Here is a 14,656-nt window from a genome sequence, read left to right on the forward strand (position 1 = left end):
CGCAAGAGAGTGCTGAGGACGGACAACAATTTTTGACGATCGTTTCAGCCTTGTTAGGCATCATCAGTGAGGCATAGCTGATATCTCTCTAGGCACCGTGAGCAAGGGGTCCACGTCTGGATTACCCTTTAGACTTAGAGCAAAAAACGGGTCGCAAGAGTATTCTGAGATTATATGTATATATTTCTCATATATATATATATATATATATATATATATATATATATATATATATATATATATATACATATACATATTTATTTTATTTATTAGTCAGTTCAGGCAGTCCGCCTGCAGGTAGATGCATGGATGGCTATTTCAGAGTGATCACATGTCCCGCGGGGGCCTAATTTGCCAGGGGGGACTGTTTGGGCTGTCAGGCAGTCCCCCCAGACTGGGATCAACACTGATCCCAATAAGGAATGCCGGGGATGTACTAGGTTCTTAAGGACCGTTTTTGTCAGACATACCTAGTACGTCCGGGGTCCTTAACGAGTTAATAAAGCAGTTTTGGTGTATAGATCATGCCCCTGCAGTCTCACTGTTCAATTATCTGCCATTTAGGAGTTAAATCACTTTTGTTTCTGTTTATGCAGCCGTAGCCTTACCTCCTCCTGACTGTGACTGACACAGCCTGCATGAAAACAAAATGGTTTCACTTTCAATCACATGTAACTTACTTTAAAAGTTTTTCTCTCCTGCTCTGTAAATTGAACTTTAATGACACACAGGAGCCTCCTGCAGGGTCTAGCAAGCTATTAACAGAGCAGGAGATAACAAATAAACATAATTTGCAATAAAGGAAGTAAAAACATTAGATGGCTCTTTACAGGATATGTTTAGGAAGGCTGTGTAAGTCACATGCAGGGAGGTGTGACTAGGGTTCATGAACAAAGTGATTTAACTTTTAAATGACAGATAATCGTCATGATCTATACACCAAAGCTGCTCCATTAAGCCAAACTTTATTTTGGTGAGTATAGTGTTCATTTAAAGCAATTGTAAACTACACTTCATATGAAGCTCAGCCAGCTGTTGGGTGAGGTTGACTGGAGTTATCTTCCACATAACCTGTTTAGCATGTGATTGTCTCACAATGCAATTACTTCAGATATATATTGTAACTCTCACCAGGCTTGGAGAATCTCGCTGAATAGAAGATGTAGTCCACTACTGCACTTGGTTTCAAATTCCCAACACGGTGACTTGTGGGTTTATATATATATATTATATTTTAAAGAGTTAAAAACTAGAACCGTTTTATATTTTTTTCTTTTCCTGGGAAATATTGGGTTAAAATCCCTGAGATTTGAGAAGCAGCAGCTTTGACCGTGTGCGACTCCACCAGGCATGGGTAGCTGTAGGCCCTGCATTCAGGGGGGGGGGGGGGGGAAATATATTTATCTTGGATAAAATACTAAAGGGACATTATAGTCACCAGATCAACTACAGCTTATTTAATTTGTTCTGGTGAGTATAATCCGTCCCTTCAGGCTTTTTGCAGTAAACACTCTCTTTTCAGAGAAAATGCAGTGTTTACATTGGCCACTCCTCAGATGGCTGCTAGAGGTGCTTCCTGGGGCAGTGCTGCACAGTGTAACTGGCATTCAGTGTCTCCACCCTCTGCATGCAGACACTGAACTTTCCTCATAGAGATGCATTGATTCAGTACATCTCTATGAGGAGATGCTGATTGGCCAGAGCTGTGTTTGGCTTGTGCTGGCTCTGCCCTTGATCTGCCTCCTTGACAGTCTCAGCCAATCCTATGAGGAAGCATTGTGAAGTTAGCCAATCACAATGCTTCCTCATAGGATTGGCTGAGACTGTCAAGGAGGCAGATCAAGGGCAGAGCCAGCAGCAGCAGACTGGAATAAAGATAAGATTTTACTACCGTATTATACCTTTTATCTCTTCCCGTACACCGCTCGCTCTCCCTGAACTATTAGAGACTGACTCTCAATCTGTATTATACCTTTTATCTCTTCCCGTACACCACTCGCTTTTTATTATATTTTTTTCTCAGTTCACCTTATTAGAACGATGTTGAGAAAGCACCCAGAGTGGTGTGAAACGCGTCCAGGGCTTCTCTAATCTTTCTTCAGGGTCGGCTTCTTTGGTGGTCTTCCTTCTGTACAGGAGCTGCGGGTGGTCCTATACTCAAGTTTTGGACTTTTTATACCTTGTTCACTCACAACCTATTTTTTTCCCCCTTTTTCTTTTCCCATTTTTCACATGCTTGGACCAATACGGCATACATGAGGACTGCTGTTCTAGTATCTTGTTTTATGTATTTTCTTTTTTTTCCAATAAATGTGCATTTTTTTCTATGATTTCTTACTGATGTATTTTTGTGGATTCCCTATGAGTACGGATCAACAACATTGTCCTGTGAGAAGTATCGCCTAATTAGAACTCATTCATTCAATCCCAAATCTTTTATTGCTTCCCAAGTATTGTTGTGTGTTTCTCTCTGGTTTCATAAGTGTAATATAGCATTTAGGGACGAAGATACAGCCCAGGAGTCCAGCAGTAGAAGCCAGGATGGCAAATATCTGTACTGCCACAGTGTATTTTCCCCTGGTGCTCAGATTGGCGGGGATGAAGGAGAGCCAGACACTGCAGAACACCAGCATGCTGAAGGTGATGTGTTTGGCCTCGTTGAAGCTGCCAGGTAGGTTTCTTGCTAGGAAAGCCGCCAGGAAGCTGACCAATGCCAAGAATCCCATGAAGCCCAGTGACACGTAAAAGAAGAGGTTCTGCCCCTCGTGACATTCAAATATCACTTTATTATATCCTGATTCTGTGTTCATTCTTGGGAAAGGGGGAGCCCAGAGAAGCCAAGCTGAGCAGATTGCTGTCTGCATCACGGAGCAAAGTCCGACCACACTTCGTGGGATCCTAGGCCCTAACCATTTCTTCAAAGGACTGTTAGGGATGGTGGCTTTAAATGCGAGAGTCACCATGATAGTCTTAGCCAGAACTGAGGAGATACTGATGGAGAACACAATACTGAACAAGGTTTGTCGAAGGAGACAGGTAAAAATGGATGGACGACCGATGAAGACCAGACAGCAGAGGAAGCAGAGTATGAGAGACACCAAGAGGATGTAGCTCAGCTCTCTGTTGGTGGCTCTCACTATTGTAGTTTCCCTGTACTTAATGAAGACCAACAGAATGAAAAATGCAGTGATGGAGAAGATTATGGCGCTTGATACCAATATAAGCCCCAAAGGTTCCTCATATGACAAAAACTCCACAAACTTAGGAACACATCTGTCTCGTTCTTCACTGGACCACTCATTATTTGGGCATCTCAAACACTTGGCTGCATCTAAAAAAAGAATATGTAAATGTGAGGATACAGCTTGATACAGATGATGTACACCCGAAGATGTTAAAGGGCCTTAGTCTGATACAAAAATTCCTTATTTCCTGAGATGGTGCCAAATGAGTAGCATAAAGCAGATTTATTCTTATTTGGATGTGTATTTTCGGGACCCCACTTCCCTCTGTCTCACTCTAGCATACCTTGTACTTCCCCACAAAGTGACATAGGGGGCATGCACCACTAAAGCTGATGGTAGTGGCGACCCATCATTTTCCCCAGGTTCCCAAGGGGAATGCGTGTGGAACCTGATGTGTCTTAAAGAGGAAGGGGGTGTGAAATGGGAGCATATTCTCTCCTTATAGATTGGCCATTCTCCCATTTCTCCAAGCTCCGATGTACTGTGCTCCTAAAGTAGTCTAACCTGTGTGTTTATATATACACAAACATACAAAACTGTGCAAAAAATGTTATAAGTGTTAAAAATGCTGCATATTAGCACCTCTAGTGAAAGTCACTTAGACAGCCACGAGAAGTGCTTCCTGGGGCAGTGCTGCACTTGATTCAATGTATCTCAATGAAGAAATGCTGTCTGGCCAGGGTGGCATTTGGCTGCAACCCGCCTCATTAGCTAAGATCATCAGAACTGACAATCTAGGCCAATTTAATGCTTTCCTCTGGATGCAATTCTAATGATGGCAGCAGAGGAGGCAGATCAGATGCATAGGCAGCACCGTCAGTCGCGCACAGCGCTGGAACAAAGGTGAGTTTTTACTGTATTTAAGGGACGTAAGTAAGGGATTTTTTGTTCACATTGCATGTTTGTGTTCCTGGCCCTATAGTGTTCATTTAATATGTTGGCTGAAACACAATCATTTAGTGAAACAGAAACAGCTATGATTTAAGGAATAAAACTAAGTGAAGGACAGTCAATCTCTATTACCAAGGTGAAATAGCTGAAGACATTTGTGGCGTACCGCCTGGCACCCCGACTGGGTACCTCCGCCAATCGCTGCTTCCTAGTGCTCAGCGAGTACTCCAAGCACTCCACCAAACACAATCAGCACTAGACGTCGCAGCTTGGCTGGGGTCTCTATGTCCTCCAGCCACCCTGTACCCAAGTCAGGGATCCAGCTTTCTCTCTCCAGAGAGTATAGCAGGATAGCTCATACAAGAGCTAGTGATATAGCCTGTATATCCTTCTCTCACAGACATGAGACAAGGCTCTATGCTGGGGATGAACTGGAATTGGTTTAATGGGAGCCACATACAGTCTTTTATGCAACTCCCCATGCAAGAGGTTTCCTTAATCACATTCCAGGAGCATTCCCCACTGGACCTGAGTGGAGACTAGTTACAAGCACACATTCCACACACTCCTCCCCTGTGCCTGAGAGATAATTTCCTGAGCACACAAACATATAATTAAATTATTTCTCATGTGCAAAAACATATAATTTAACAAACCCCAAAAGCACCCCAAAACAAATGAAAACCCCACAAAAGTCACATCGCCTGTTGGCCCGATCTGGGTGACCAACATATCCAAAAATCACCCAGATCGGTTCAGGGGTTCGGGATTTTCATGGAAGTCAATTATTTGACCGACCGTGCACCTGGTCCTATGCCCAAAACAGTTCCAGGGAATCAGGGCTAACGGTCGGTCTCTTTTCAGAAGTACATAAAACACCGAACATAATCCTTAAATTACTTGTGTAGCCTGTTCCCCTTGTTCGTGGGAACGTTTCCACCGAACAGCGCCTTTCTAAGTGGGGTAGAACCGAACACAGGCGATGATGGAAGTACAGCGGTGTTTAGGAGTTTCTGTGTCCGATTTTAGTTCCATGAGATTCATGCCCAAACACCGCTGCTTGCGTTCGTGGTCGTTCATATGAAATGCGGCCACCCAGGCGAACACTTAGAACACTGCAGTGGAAATTGCTACAAAGTATCAATTTGGCTTAACATAGTCCTGAGGCAGGAGGCTGGCAAGCAGGCTCCTTCAGGAGCCTCTGGCGAGGTTCTGTTCGCCACAACATTTTAATTTCAAAACACACACCATGGCAAGACTGGGCAAGAGAACAAAACACATATGCAAGGTCTCTCCCAGGCAGAAATTCTTAGGCAAACAGGGCTTTACAGATGTGCTGTACAATTATTCTGAATTAGCACAAACACTAAAGACCGTAGACACAGTGCTCGGACAATAGAACCTAGTTCAGCAGATATTACACATCATGCTTACTTTGCATCGCAAATGGAAAGGTCCAGGAGTGGCATCAGTTCAGAATTAGTAGAAACCAATGGGACACTGGTACACCCATCTACAGCCAGAAAAGGTCTGATCTGAAGTGGAAGACTTCTAGCCAAAAAATTCAAAAAAGTTCTCAATACTAAAAAGTGCAGACAGATACTTATCAATTGTGTAATACCATCAGGGAGGCATCTGATTGGCCCCAGTGTATTCAGCAGCATGTAGAGATGTCGCGAACATAACATTTTCCGAACGCGAACTTCCGCAATATTACCCGTCTATAACATACCCCAGTAACATCGTCTTTACAAACAGCAGTTACAGTACGGTTAGCATAGGTCAAAGTACAATTTAAGGTCACAATACAATTATTAGTGGTTATGGTGTTAGACATGCAATAGACGACAATTATTAGTATTTATATACAGTGTCAGTAAATATACAGGGTTATGGTACCGTGCACTATAATACAGCTACACACTATTAACACTCTCGCTAGACGGCAGAGCTCACGCTATCTAACAAGATATACACGCTACTAAACAATCTTTAACACATATACAATTCCCAACTAATCTATTGGCCAGTACCTTGATGGACTACCTAAAACTATCTACATCCGATTTGGTTAGCCACACTGCCCAAGCACCACATATAGCGAACTAGAGGGCGGAATTTACAACAGAACCCTTTTAGTCTATCTACTCATTGACGGGGACACCCCAGCACTTACTACGTAGAGGCCGATGATCTCCTGGACAACAGACCAGTGGCGCCGAGACGAAGGGAGGTCCACGCAGAAGTTCAGGGGTGCAGCCGTAGAGAACGTGGGCAAAGATAGACCGTCTCACACCTCTGCTTCTCAGCTACGATGAGCTTCCCGGCCAATGCACCAAATGATACCGGAGAAACTGACGGAAGCCAAGCACAGAGAGATGGACACAGGTTTCTTCAGGAAGGAAGAGATTCTTTATTCGGTTCACCGATCGGGACTCAGAGGGACTAATGTCACCAAAATACAAGAAGTTCTGAGCCCCGGACAATAGTGCAGGCTCCTTATATAGACACATAACTCCTCCCATATTAAGCTCCACCCACACCTTCTCTTAACCAATCAAAACGAACAAGAACTAACTTCCTGCTTGACCGCATGGCTTGTCCAGCACAATGGAATACTACATCCTGTATTCTCGCACATGCTCTGTACACTACTGATCGTATCTTTGCCACGTGCAACCAACCGACCGATACGTCAGCATATGCACGTACGCATGCCACGTGGTAATCTCGGCCTACTAAATTTATTTTTACCGAGATTCCACCACATAAGGGTTACGCCCGCTTCACAGTGACAGACCAAACTCCCCGTTTAACGCACCGCACACAACCGCAAACAGTCCATTTGCACAACCGCAAACTCCCTGTAACGGAGCTCCGTGTACTCCGACCGAGTACCCTCCGTTGATGGATGCTCCTAGCGCTTACAGAGGACTCCAAGCACTGCAGACGACAACACAACCACCGCACGCTCCACAACCGCCGGAGCTTAACTGGAGCCGCGCAGTCTTCCTTCCACCCTGGAATGAACCTCCAGCATTCAGGACCGTGTGGGGAAGACCTCTCCTCCAGGAGAGCGTATCCGGAACAAGCTCTTAAAAGAGCTAAGTGATTAAGCTCAGGGGAATATGCAGAGCATAGCAATCCCCAGTGTGATACAGCAATTCCCTCCAATAACGAGACAAGGCTACGTTTTGAAGGGTCAAGAAGAACTGAGGACTGGAACACCCAGCCTGCTTTTTATTACAAAAAGGTACACACAGGACACTCCCAGGGGGAGGTTGAAATTAACCAATCACCTACATGGTACCACCCCCACGTCTCCTCCCCTCAGATAAACATATAACATAATTATAGCATACAGTAAAAATACAGTTTTCACACATACACTGTAACTTTAAAACTATACATTCAATCTCCATATTTTTTAAATTAACATATTTGAACTCAGCACACTTCAAACATAAACACTTCCAAAAATCAGCCAAATCCCTCCAGTGGATCAAAAGTTAGCTGGAGGTCCCTTTATGACCGACCGCAAGCACAATTTCCTGCCCAAAACAGTTCCATAGATTTCGAACGGGACTTAGTCTCTGGAGCTGAAAAACGAAGTGTAGGAGAAGGTAAGGGTCAGCGGTGTTCGGTAAAATGTGTAGCCGATTTCAGTTCCACAGAATCTTTAGCATACACCGCTGACCGCGTTCGAATGAACAAAGATGGCCGCCACCACGTGCAATTAACCTGTAGTAACCTCACAGCCTGGGAGGTAAATTGCCTGCACACTTTAACTTCTGGGTGGTCCGCCTGTGTAATACTTGGTTCAGTAAGCCCTATTTACTGAACCAAGTGGGAGAGAGCCAGGGGCAAGTTATTTTACAGGTCTGGGGACATAGTCTTAAAGGGGTATTGTTCAGCAAAGTCACAATATGTCCCCTGACGGTTCTTAAAGGGCCATACACACCCAATAAAAGTTAATAAGTTTTCAGGGGCACAATCTTCCAGGGGCCATAGTCATGAGGAAGGAGGCTGGCAAATAGGCTTCTCCACAATCCAGGGAAGCAGGGCAATTTTCCATTTAAAGGGCCAGTTACAAATAGCGATTTGTAACACATCTCCCCTTTGGGGGGAAGACTAACCAGGCACCTGACCTTCTGTCGGTCAGTGCCTCCGTTAGTCGATCTACCAACCCACAATAACCAAATGCCAGAGTAGCCCACCCACAACAAACAGGTACAAGGGTGACCCACCCACAAGACACAATTACTGCACCTGGGTATTTTGCTGTGGTGATGTGGTAACATGCTGTGGGGACTTGAAGGGCAGAGGCCAGCGGCGCTCTGCCCTGATGCCAGCTCTTCTGCTGGGATAGCCTGCAGGACATCAGCCTGCAGGCTCTGGACCAGGGACAAAGCCTGCAGGCTCTGGACCAGGGACAAAGGTAGGGCAGAGGCCGACTGCACTCTGCCCAGCTGCCAGCTCTTCTGCTGGGTTAGCCTGCAGGACATCAGGCTCTGGACCAGGGACAAAGGTAGGGCAGAGGCCGACTGCACTCTGCCCAGCTGCCAGCTCTTCTGCTGGGGTAGCCTGCGGGACATCAGGCTCTGGACCAGGGACAAAGGTAGGGCAGAGGCCGACTGCACTCTGCCCAGCTGCCAGCTCTTCTGCTGGGGTGCTGGTAACGTAGTCTGGCTCAGTGGCCAGGGAAACATAGGAGTCAGTGAGGGTTAATGTCGCCTCTGTTAACCCTGGTGCCACTCTAGGAGTTAGCTGGGGAGGGGCATTTGTACTTACCCCCTCCTCCTGTTGTCCCAGTGAGAGCAGTTGGGGATCTGGACAGGTTGTCCAGCATCCCTGTAGGTCAGGCACAGAGACCACGGTCCCATCTGCGCCGTCTGGGGGATTGGTGTCTCCCCTTGTTAGGGGAAGCTGCCGCTGGGGAGAGGGGGTGCTGTGCTCCTTTCCGGGAAACACAGGCTGCCGCTGGAGAGGGAGACCGCCTGTCTCCACTCCCGTAACATTGTCCTGCTGCTGTAGAGAGGGACCAACTGTCTCTGCTCTCTGTAGGACACACTGCTGCTGGGGGGGAAGGTCGACACCTTCGGCCCCCTGTAACTCACACTGCCGCTGGGGGGGAAGGACGACACCTTCAGCTCCCTGTGGTTCACACTGCCGCTGGGGGGGAAGGACGACACCTTCGGCCCCCTGGGGTACACACTGCCGCTGGGGGGGGAAGGACGACACCTTCGGTCCCCTGGGGTACACACTGCCGCTGGGGGGGAAGGACGACACCTTCGGCCCCCTGGGGTACACACTGCCGCTGGGGAGGAAGGACGACACCTTCAGCTCCCTGTAACACACACTGCCGCTGGGGAGGAAGGCCGACACCTTCAGCTCCCTGGGGTTCACACTGCCGCTGGGGGGGAAGGAGGACACCTTCGGCCCCCTGGGGTACACACTGCCGCTGGAGATCTGGGTTGGTTGCCCAGCATCCCTGTAGGGCCGGTAGAGAGACCTCGGTCCCATCTCTACCTGCCATCTGGAGGTCATCGCCGGACCAGTCAGTGAGGTCTGGTTCTGCTTGTCGGGTAGGTTGGGGCTGCACGAAGCTGAGCAGGTGTTGGTAGTCCTGCTCCAGCTCCCAGTCCCTTGTTACCAGGTGGGTCATGTCTTTTCTCACCTCGCGTTCGTCAGCCCAGACATACATGCCCATCCGGTAGTCGTAGATGTCCCAAAACCTAGACCCCTCCGTGCTGCCAAGATCAATGCTGTCCTCCAATGCATCCCATAATAGACCCGGGCCATCATAATCATCCCCCTACGGTAAGTCGTGCTCGGCCGTCCAGGGGGTAAGTCGAATGGTATGCCACCAGAGGGCCTGGTATGCGTTGTCTAGCCAGATCTCTCGCCGTACCAGGGTCTCTAGTCTGGTCACCCACTCATCCAGGGGCTGCTCTCCCAATTGATACATCCGCATTGCCACACGCTTCTGTAGCCGCTGCTCATCACTGGGGAGACTCTCACCTCGCCGCCACTGGGCGTCTTCCAGAGTTCCTTTCTGTCTGCATCCCTGTAATCTGCGGCCGCCTCCTCCTCCTCATCATGGAACGCTGTCCGAAAACTAGCTGATTCCATCCTGCTGTAGCCAGGGGCGCTGTACGGATACTAGCGTTGCCCTCAATTTGTAATTCCAAACGTTACCAGTGTCTCCGAGCTGCTTCTCCTCGCACTAGGACGCCATCCCACCGCTGCCACCAATGTAACGGAGCTCCGTGTACTCCGACCGAGTACCCTCCGTTGATGGATGCTCCTAGCGCTTACAGAGGACTCCAAGCACTGCAGATGACACCACAACCACCGCACGCTCCACAACCGCCGGAGCTTAACTGGAGCCGCGCCGTCTTCCTTCCACCCTGGAATGAACCTCCAGCATTCTGGACCGTGCGGGGAAGACCTCTCCTCCAGGAGAGCGTATCCGGAACAAGCTCTTAAAAGAGCTAAGTGATTAAGCTCAGGGGAATATGCAGAACATAGCAATCCCCAGTGTGATACAGCAATTCCCTCCAATAACGAGACAAGGCTACGTTTTGAAGGGTCAAGAAGAACTGAGGACTGGGACACCCAGCCTGCTTTTTATTACAAAAAGGTACACACAGGACACTCCCAGGGGGAGGTTGAAATTAACCAATCACCTACATGGTACCACCCCCACGTCTCCTCCCCTCAGATAAACACATAACATAATTATAGCATACAGTAAAAATACAGTTTTCACACATACACTGTAACTTTAAAACTATACATTCAATCTCCATACAAATTACATATTTGAACTCAGCATACATCAAACATAAACACTTCCAAAAATCAGCCAAATCCCCCCAGTGGATCAAAAGTTAGCTGGAGGTCCCTTTATGACCGACAGCATCACAATTTCCTGCCCAAAACAGTTCCATAGATTTGGGCTGTGCGGTCGGTCAATTTCATGCCGAAAAATGACTTTCGAACGGGACTTAGTCTCTGGAGCTGAAAAAGAAGTGTAGGAGAAGGTAAGGGTCAGCGGTGTTCGGTAAAATGTGTAGCCGATTTCAGTTCCACAGAATCTTTAGCATACACCGCTGACCGCGTTCGAATGAACAAAGATGGCCGCCGCCACGTGCAATTACCCTGCAGTAACCTCACAGCCTGGGAGGTAAATTGCCTGCACACTTTAACTTCTGGGTGGTCCTCCTGTGTAATACTTGGTTCAGTAAGCCCTATTTACTGAACCAAGTGGGAGAGAGCCAGGGGCAAGTTATTTTACAGGTCTGGGGACATAGTCTTAAAGGGGTATTGTTCAGCAAAGTCACAATATGTCCCCTGACGGTTCTTAAAGGGCCATACACACCCAATAAAAGTTAATAAGTTTTCAGGGGCACAATCTTCCAGGGGCCATAGTCATGAGGAAGGAGGCTGGCAAATAGGCTTCTCCACAATCCAGGGAAGCAGGGCAATTTTCCATTTAAAGGGCCAGTTACAAATAGCGATTTGTAACACTCCCCATTTGCACAAGGTTGGATACCAAGCTAGCCATGTCCCGTTCCTTGTCCTCACTGATGTCATTGAAGGTCTCTTCCTCCACCCAGCCACATACAACACCAAGGGTCCCCGAAAGGTGACAACAAGCCCCCTGGGATGCCTGCTGTGTTTGGTCTTCCACCTCCTCAAAGCCACCTTCATCCTCTGACTCCTCTTCTTCAGACTCCTCTCTCTGCGTTATTATAAGGTGTCTTAAGTAGTACTATTCCTATGAGTTTAATCCCTGTTACGTCCCCTATCAGGTGCTCAAACGCCTTGACAAGATATTCAATGACTTCTGGGTCAAACTATACAAGTGATTGGAACAACCGCCACCCCCAACAACCCAGGAGGTAAAGGAGCAGGGAACGGGAGGGCGACACACCATGAGCACACTTCATCCCCAAGCTCCTGCTATACAAACACCCAGTCGTAAGGGTGGCAGAGGGCCCACCCCGATGTACTGCACACGCCGCAAGCGAACCCCTCGCCACCAGAGGAGACGAGCTCCCAAGCCCATGATAAAAAGGCCTCTGAGGCACACGCGGAGAGACGAGAGGCACCGGACCGGACCCGCGAGACGGACCGACCGGGCCCAGCAGCCGAAAACACCGGGGCCGACCCAGAGCCCTGTCGGACTACAAACCCCTCACAGGATGCTACAGCCCCTTCTGCAGGTACGAGACCAGACCGGCATCCTTACCAAGCACTGCAGTGCTGCTCCATGCGCCAGCCTCAGACCCAGGCCCCGAACGGGCATAGGATGACTGGGCAGTACCATGACTTTGGAGGGCCAGCACCGGGCTTTATGGACTCTAGCCCACCAGGAGGCTACAGGACTCGGCCACGGAATAGCATTGGCAACAATACCCGGCAATCTATGGTTCCTGAATAGCATTGGCAACAATACCCGGCAATCTATGGCTCCTGAATAGCATTGGCAACAATACCCGGCAATCTATGGCTCCTGAATAGCAGTCGCAGAGATACAGCACCCACGGACTGGTGATCCTTAAGGTGCAGCTAAAGCCACTTCGTCTATAGACAGTCATAACAGTTAACCTTTCCACATCATATACATGTCGCAATGCATAGTCTCTGAGAGCGGTTGATCACGATTCATACTAGGATGTCTTCCATGTTTTAGTGCAAACTAGTCTAACTACTAATATAGTTGAAACATGCTACTTTTATTCATGCCAGACAACCATGCAGGCCAGACTAACAAACATGCCAGGGCCTGTCATAGTTAACCACCTCAGACATAGATAGCCTCACCCTGGTTCTCAGTATGTAGATTTATATACTCACGCACTGCTTAATATAACGTATTCACTATGACGTAAGCTTAAGCCTCTTTAAATTCAAAGATGTTCTTAAATTGTCTAAGCCTGTCTAAACACTACCAAGTTGTTGAATCTGACTGACAAACCTCATAATAATTTAACATATAAAATGTGCACGTATTAACATATACCCTATTGTTACAATTGTTACTTTAAAAGCATGAGGAATGCCGTTGGGGTACCACATGCTCATTTGTTATACCTCCATGCACTACAAAAATAAAGAATTAAAAAAATAAAATGTATGCAGCTTCCGAATGAATCTAAAATGGATGCTGTCCAGGAGGTGGGAGGGTCTGGGAGGGAGGGTCTGCTGCTGATTGGTGGAATGTGTCTGCTGACTGTGATGTACAGGGTCAAAGTTTACTCAATGATGCCGAATAGGGGTCGGACCGAACATCGCATATGTTCGCCCGCCGTGGCGAACGTGAACAAGCTATATTCGCCAACGAACTATTCGGGACATCACTAGCAGCATGACAATGACCCCAAACTTACAGACAAAATCATTAAAAACTATTTTCAGTGTAAGAAAGAAAAAGGAGACTTGTAATTAATAGTATGACCCCCACAGAGCCATCGTCTCAACATTATCGCATTTGTCCAGAATTACATGAAGAGAGCAGAGCAAATGAGACTAAATAACTGCGGTTAGTTCTCCAAGAATTTTGGAACAACCTACCTGCCGAGTTCCTTACAAAACAGTATGCGAGTGTATTAGAAGAATTAATGCTGCTTGAAGGGAAGGTTGGTCACACCAAGTATTAATTTGATTTTGCTAATTGAAAAAAACCCTTAACATTTCTGTTTTTGAAGGCATTCTCTCCTTTTTCATTTCAGCCTAAAACTTTTGTGTGCGGTTTTTTTGGCATGGCAAGCTTCCGGGAGATCCTCCCTTTTTTGGATCTAAAGTATTTCTCAGCAAAAACTTGATTAAGAATGTTTGTACTCACGTTCAAGAATCCAGAATGGACGTTGATTTGCTAGATTGTGTATATGTCTTTATGCATTCTGGCTTCTTACATGTGAATACGTGCATTTAAAAAATAAAATAAAAAACTATTATCTCTTTATCAGTTAGAAAAAGGAGATAACGTACACACAAACACCAAATTAAAATATTAAAGGAACACTATAGTCACCCAAATTACTTTAGCTAAATAAAGCAGTTTTAGTGTATAGATCAGTGATGGCGAACCTTTTTGAGCCCGAGTGCCCAGACCGTAATACATGCCAATTTTTTTTCCCTCAAAGTGCCAAAACGGCAATTAAACCTGAATACTGAGGTTTAAGTTTAGAAAAAACAACTCATACAGTTGTCCGAACTAATTAACATCTCTGTGTGTGTATTAAGCAGTTTGTGTGTGTGCTCGGCAGTCTGTTTGTATGTGTATTAAGCAGTCTGTCTGTATGTGTATTTAGCAGTCTGTCTGTATTTAGCAGACTGCTGAATACACAGTCTGCTGAATACACACACAGACTGCTAAATACACACACACACACACACACAGACTGCTGAGTGTACACACACACACAGACTGCTGAGTGTACACACACACACAGACTGCTGAGTACACACACACACACAGACTGCTGAGTGTACACACACACACAGACTGC

General features: G+C 46.9%; 1 protein-coding gene across 1 annotated transcript in view; it reads right to left on the reverse strand.

Moving 5' to 3' along the window:
• Positions 1-2,417: 2,417 nt before the first annotated feature.
• The window catches only part of LOC134585976 (extracellular calcium-sensing receptor-like), a 47,106-nt gene continuing 34,867 nt past the window's right edge, over positions 2,418-14,656 (reverse strand). The window contains exon 6 of the mRNA XM_063441470.1: positions 2,418-3,331. Coding sequence (XP_063297540.1) covers positions 2,418-3,331 — 914 coding nt within the window. The remainder of the gene's footprint in view (positions 3,332-14,656) is intronic.

The sequence above is a fragment of the Pelobates fuscus genome, chromosome 2 (genome assembly GCF_036172605.1).
Source record: "Pelobates fuscus isolate aPelFus1 chromosome 2, aPelFus1.pri, whole genome shotgun sequence".
Classification (NCBI taxonomy): domain Eukaryota; kingdom Metazoa; phylum Chordata; class Amphibia; order Anura; family Pelobatidae; genus Pelobates; species Pelobates fuscus.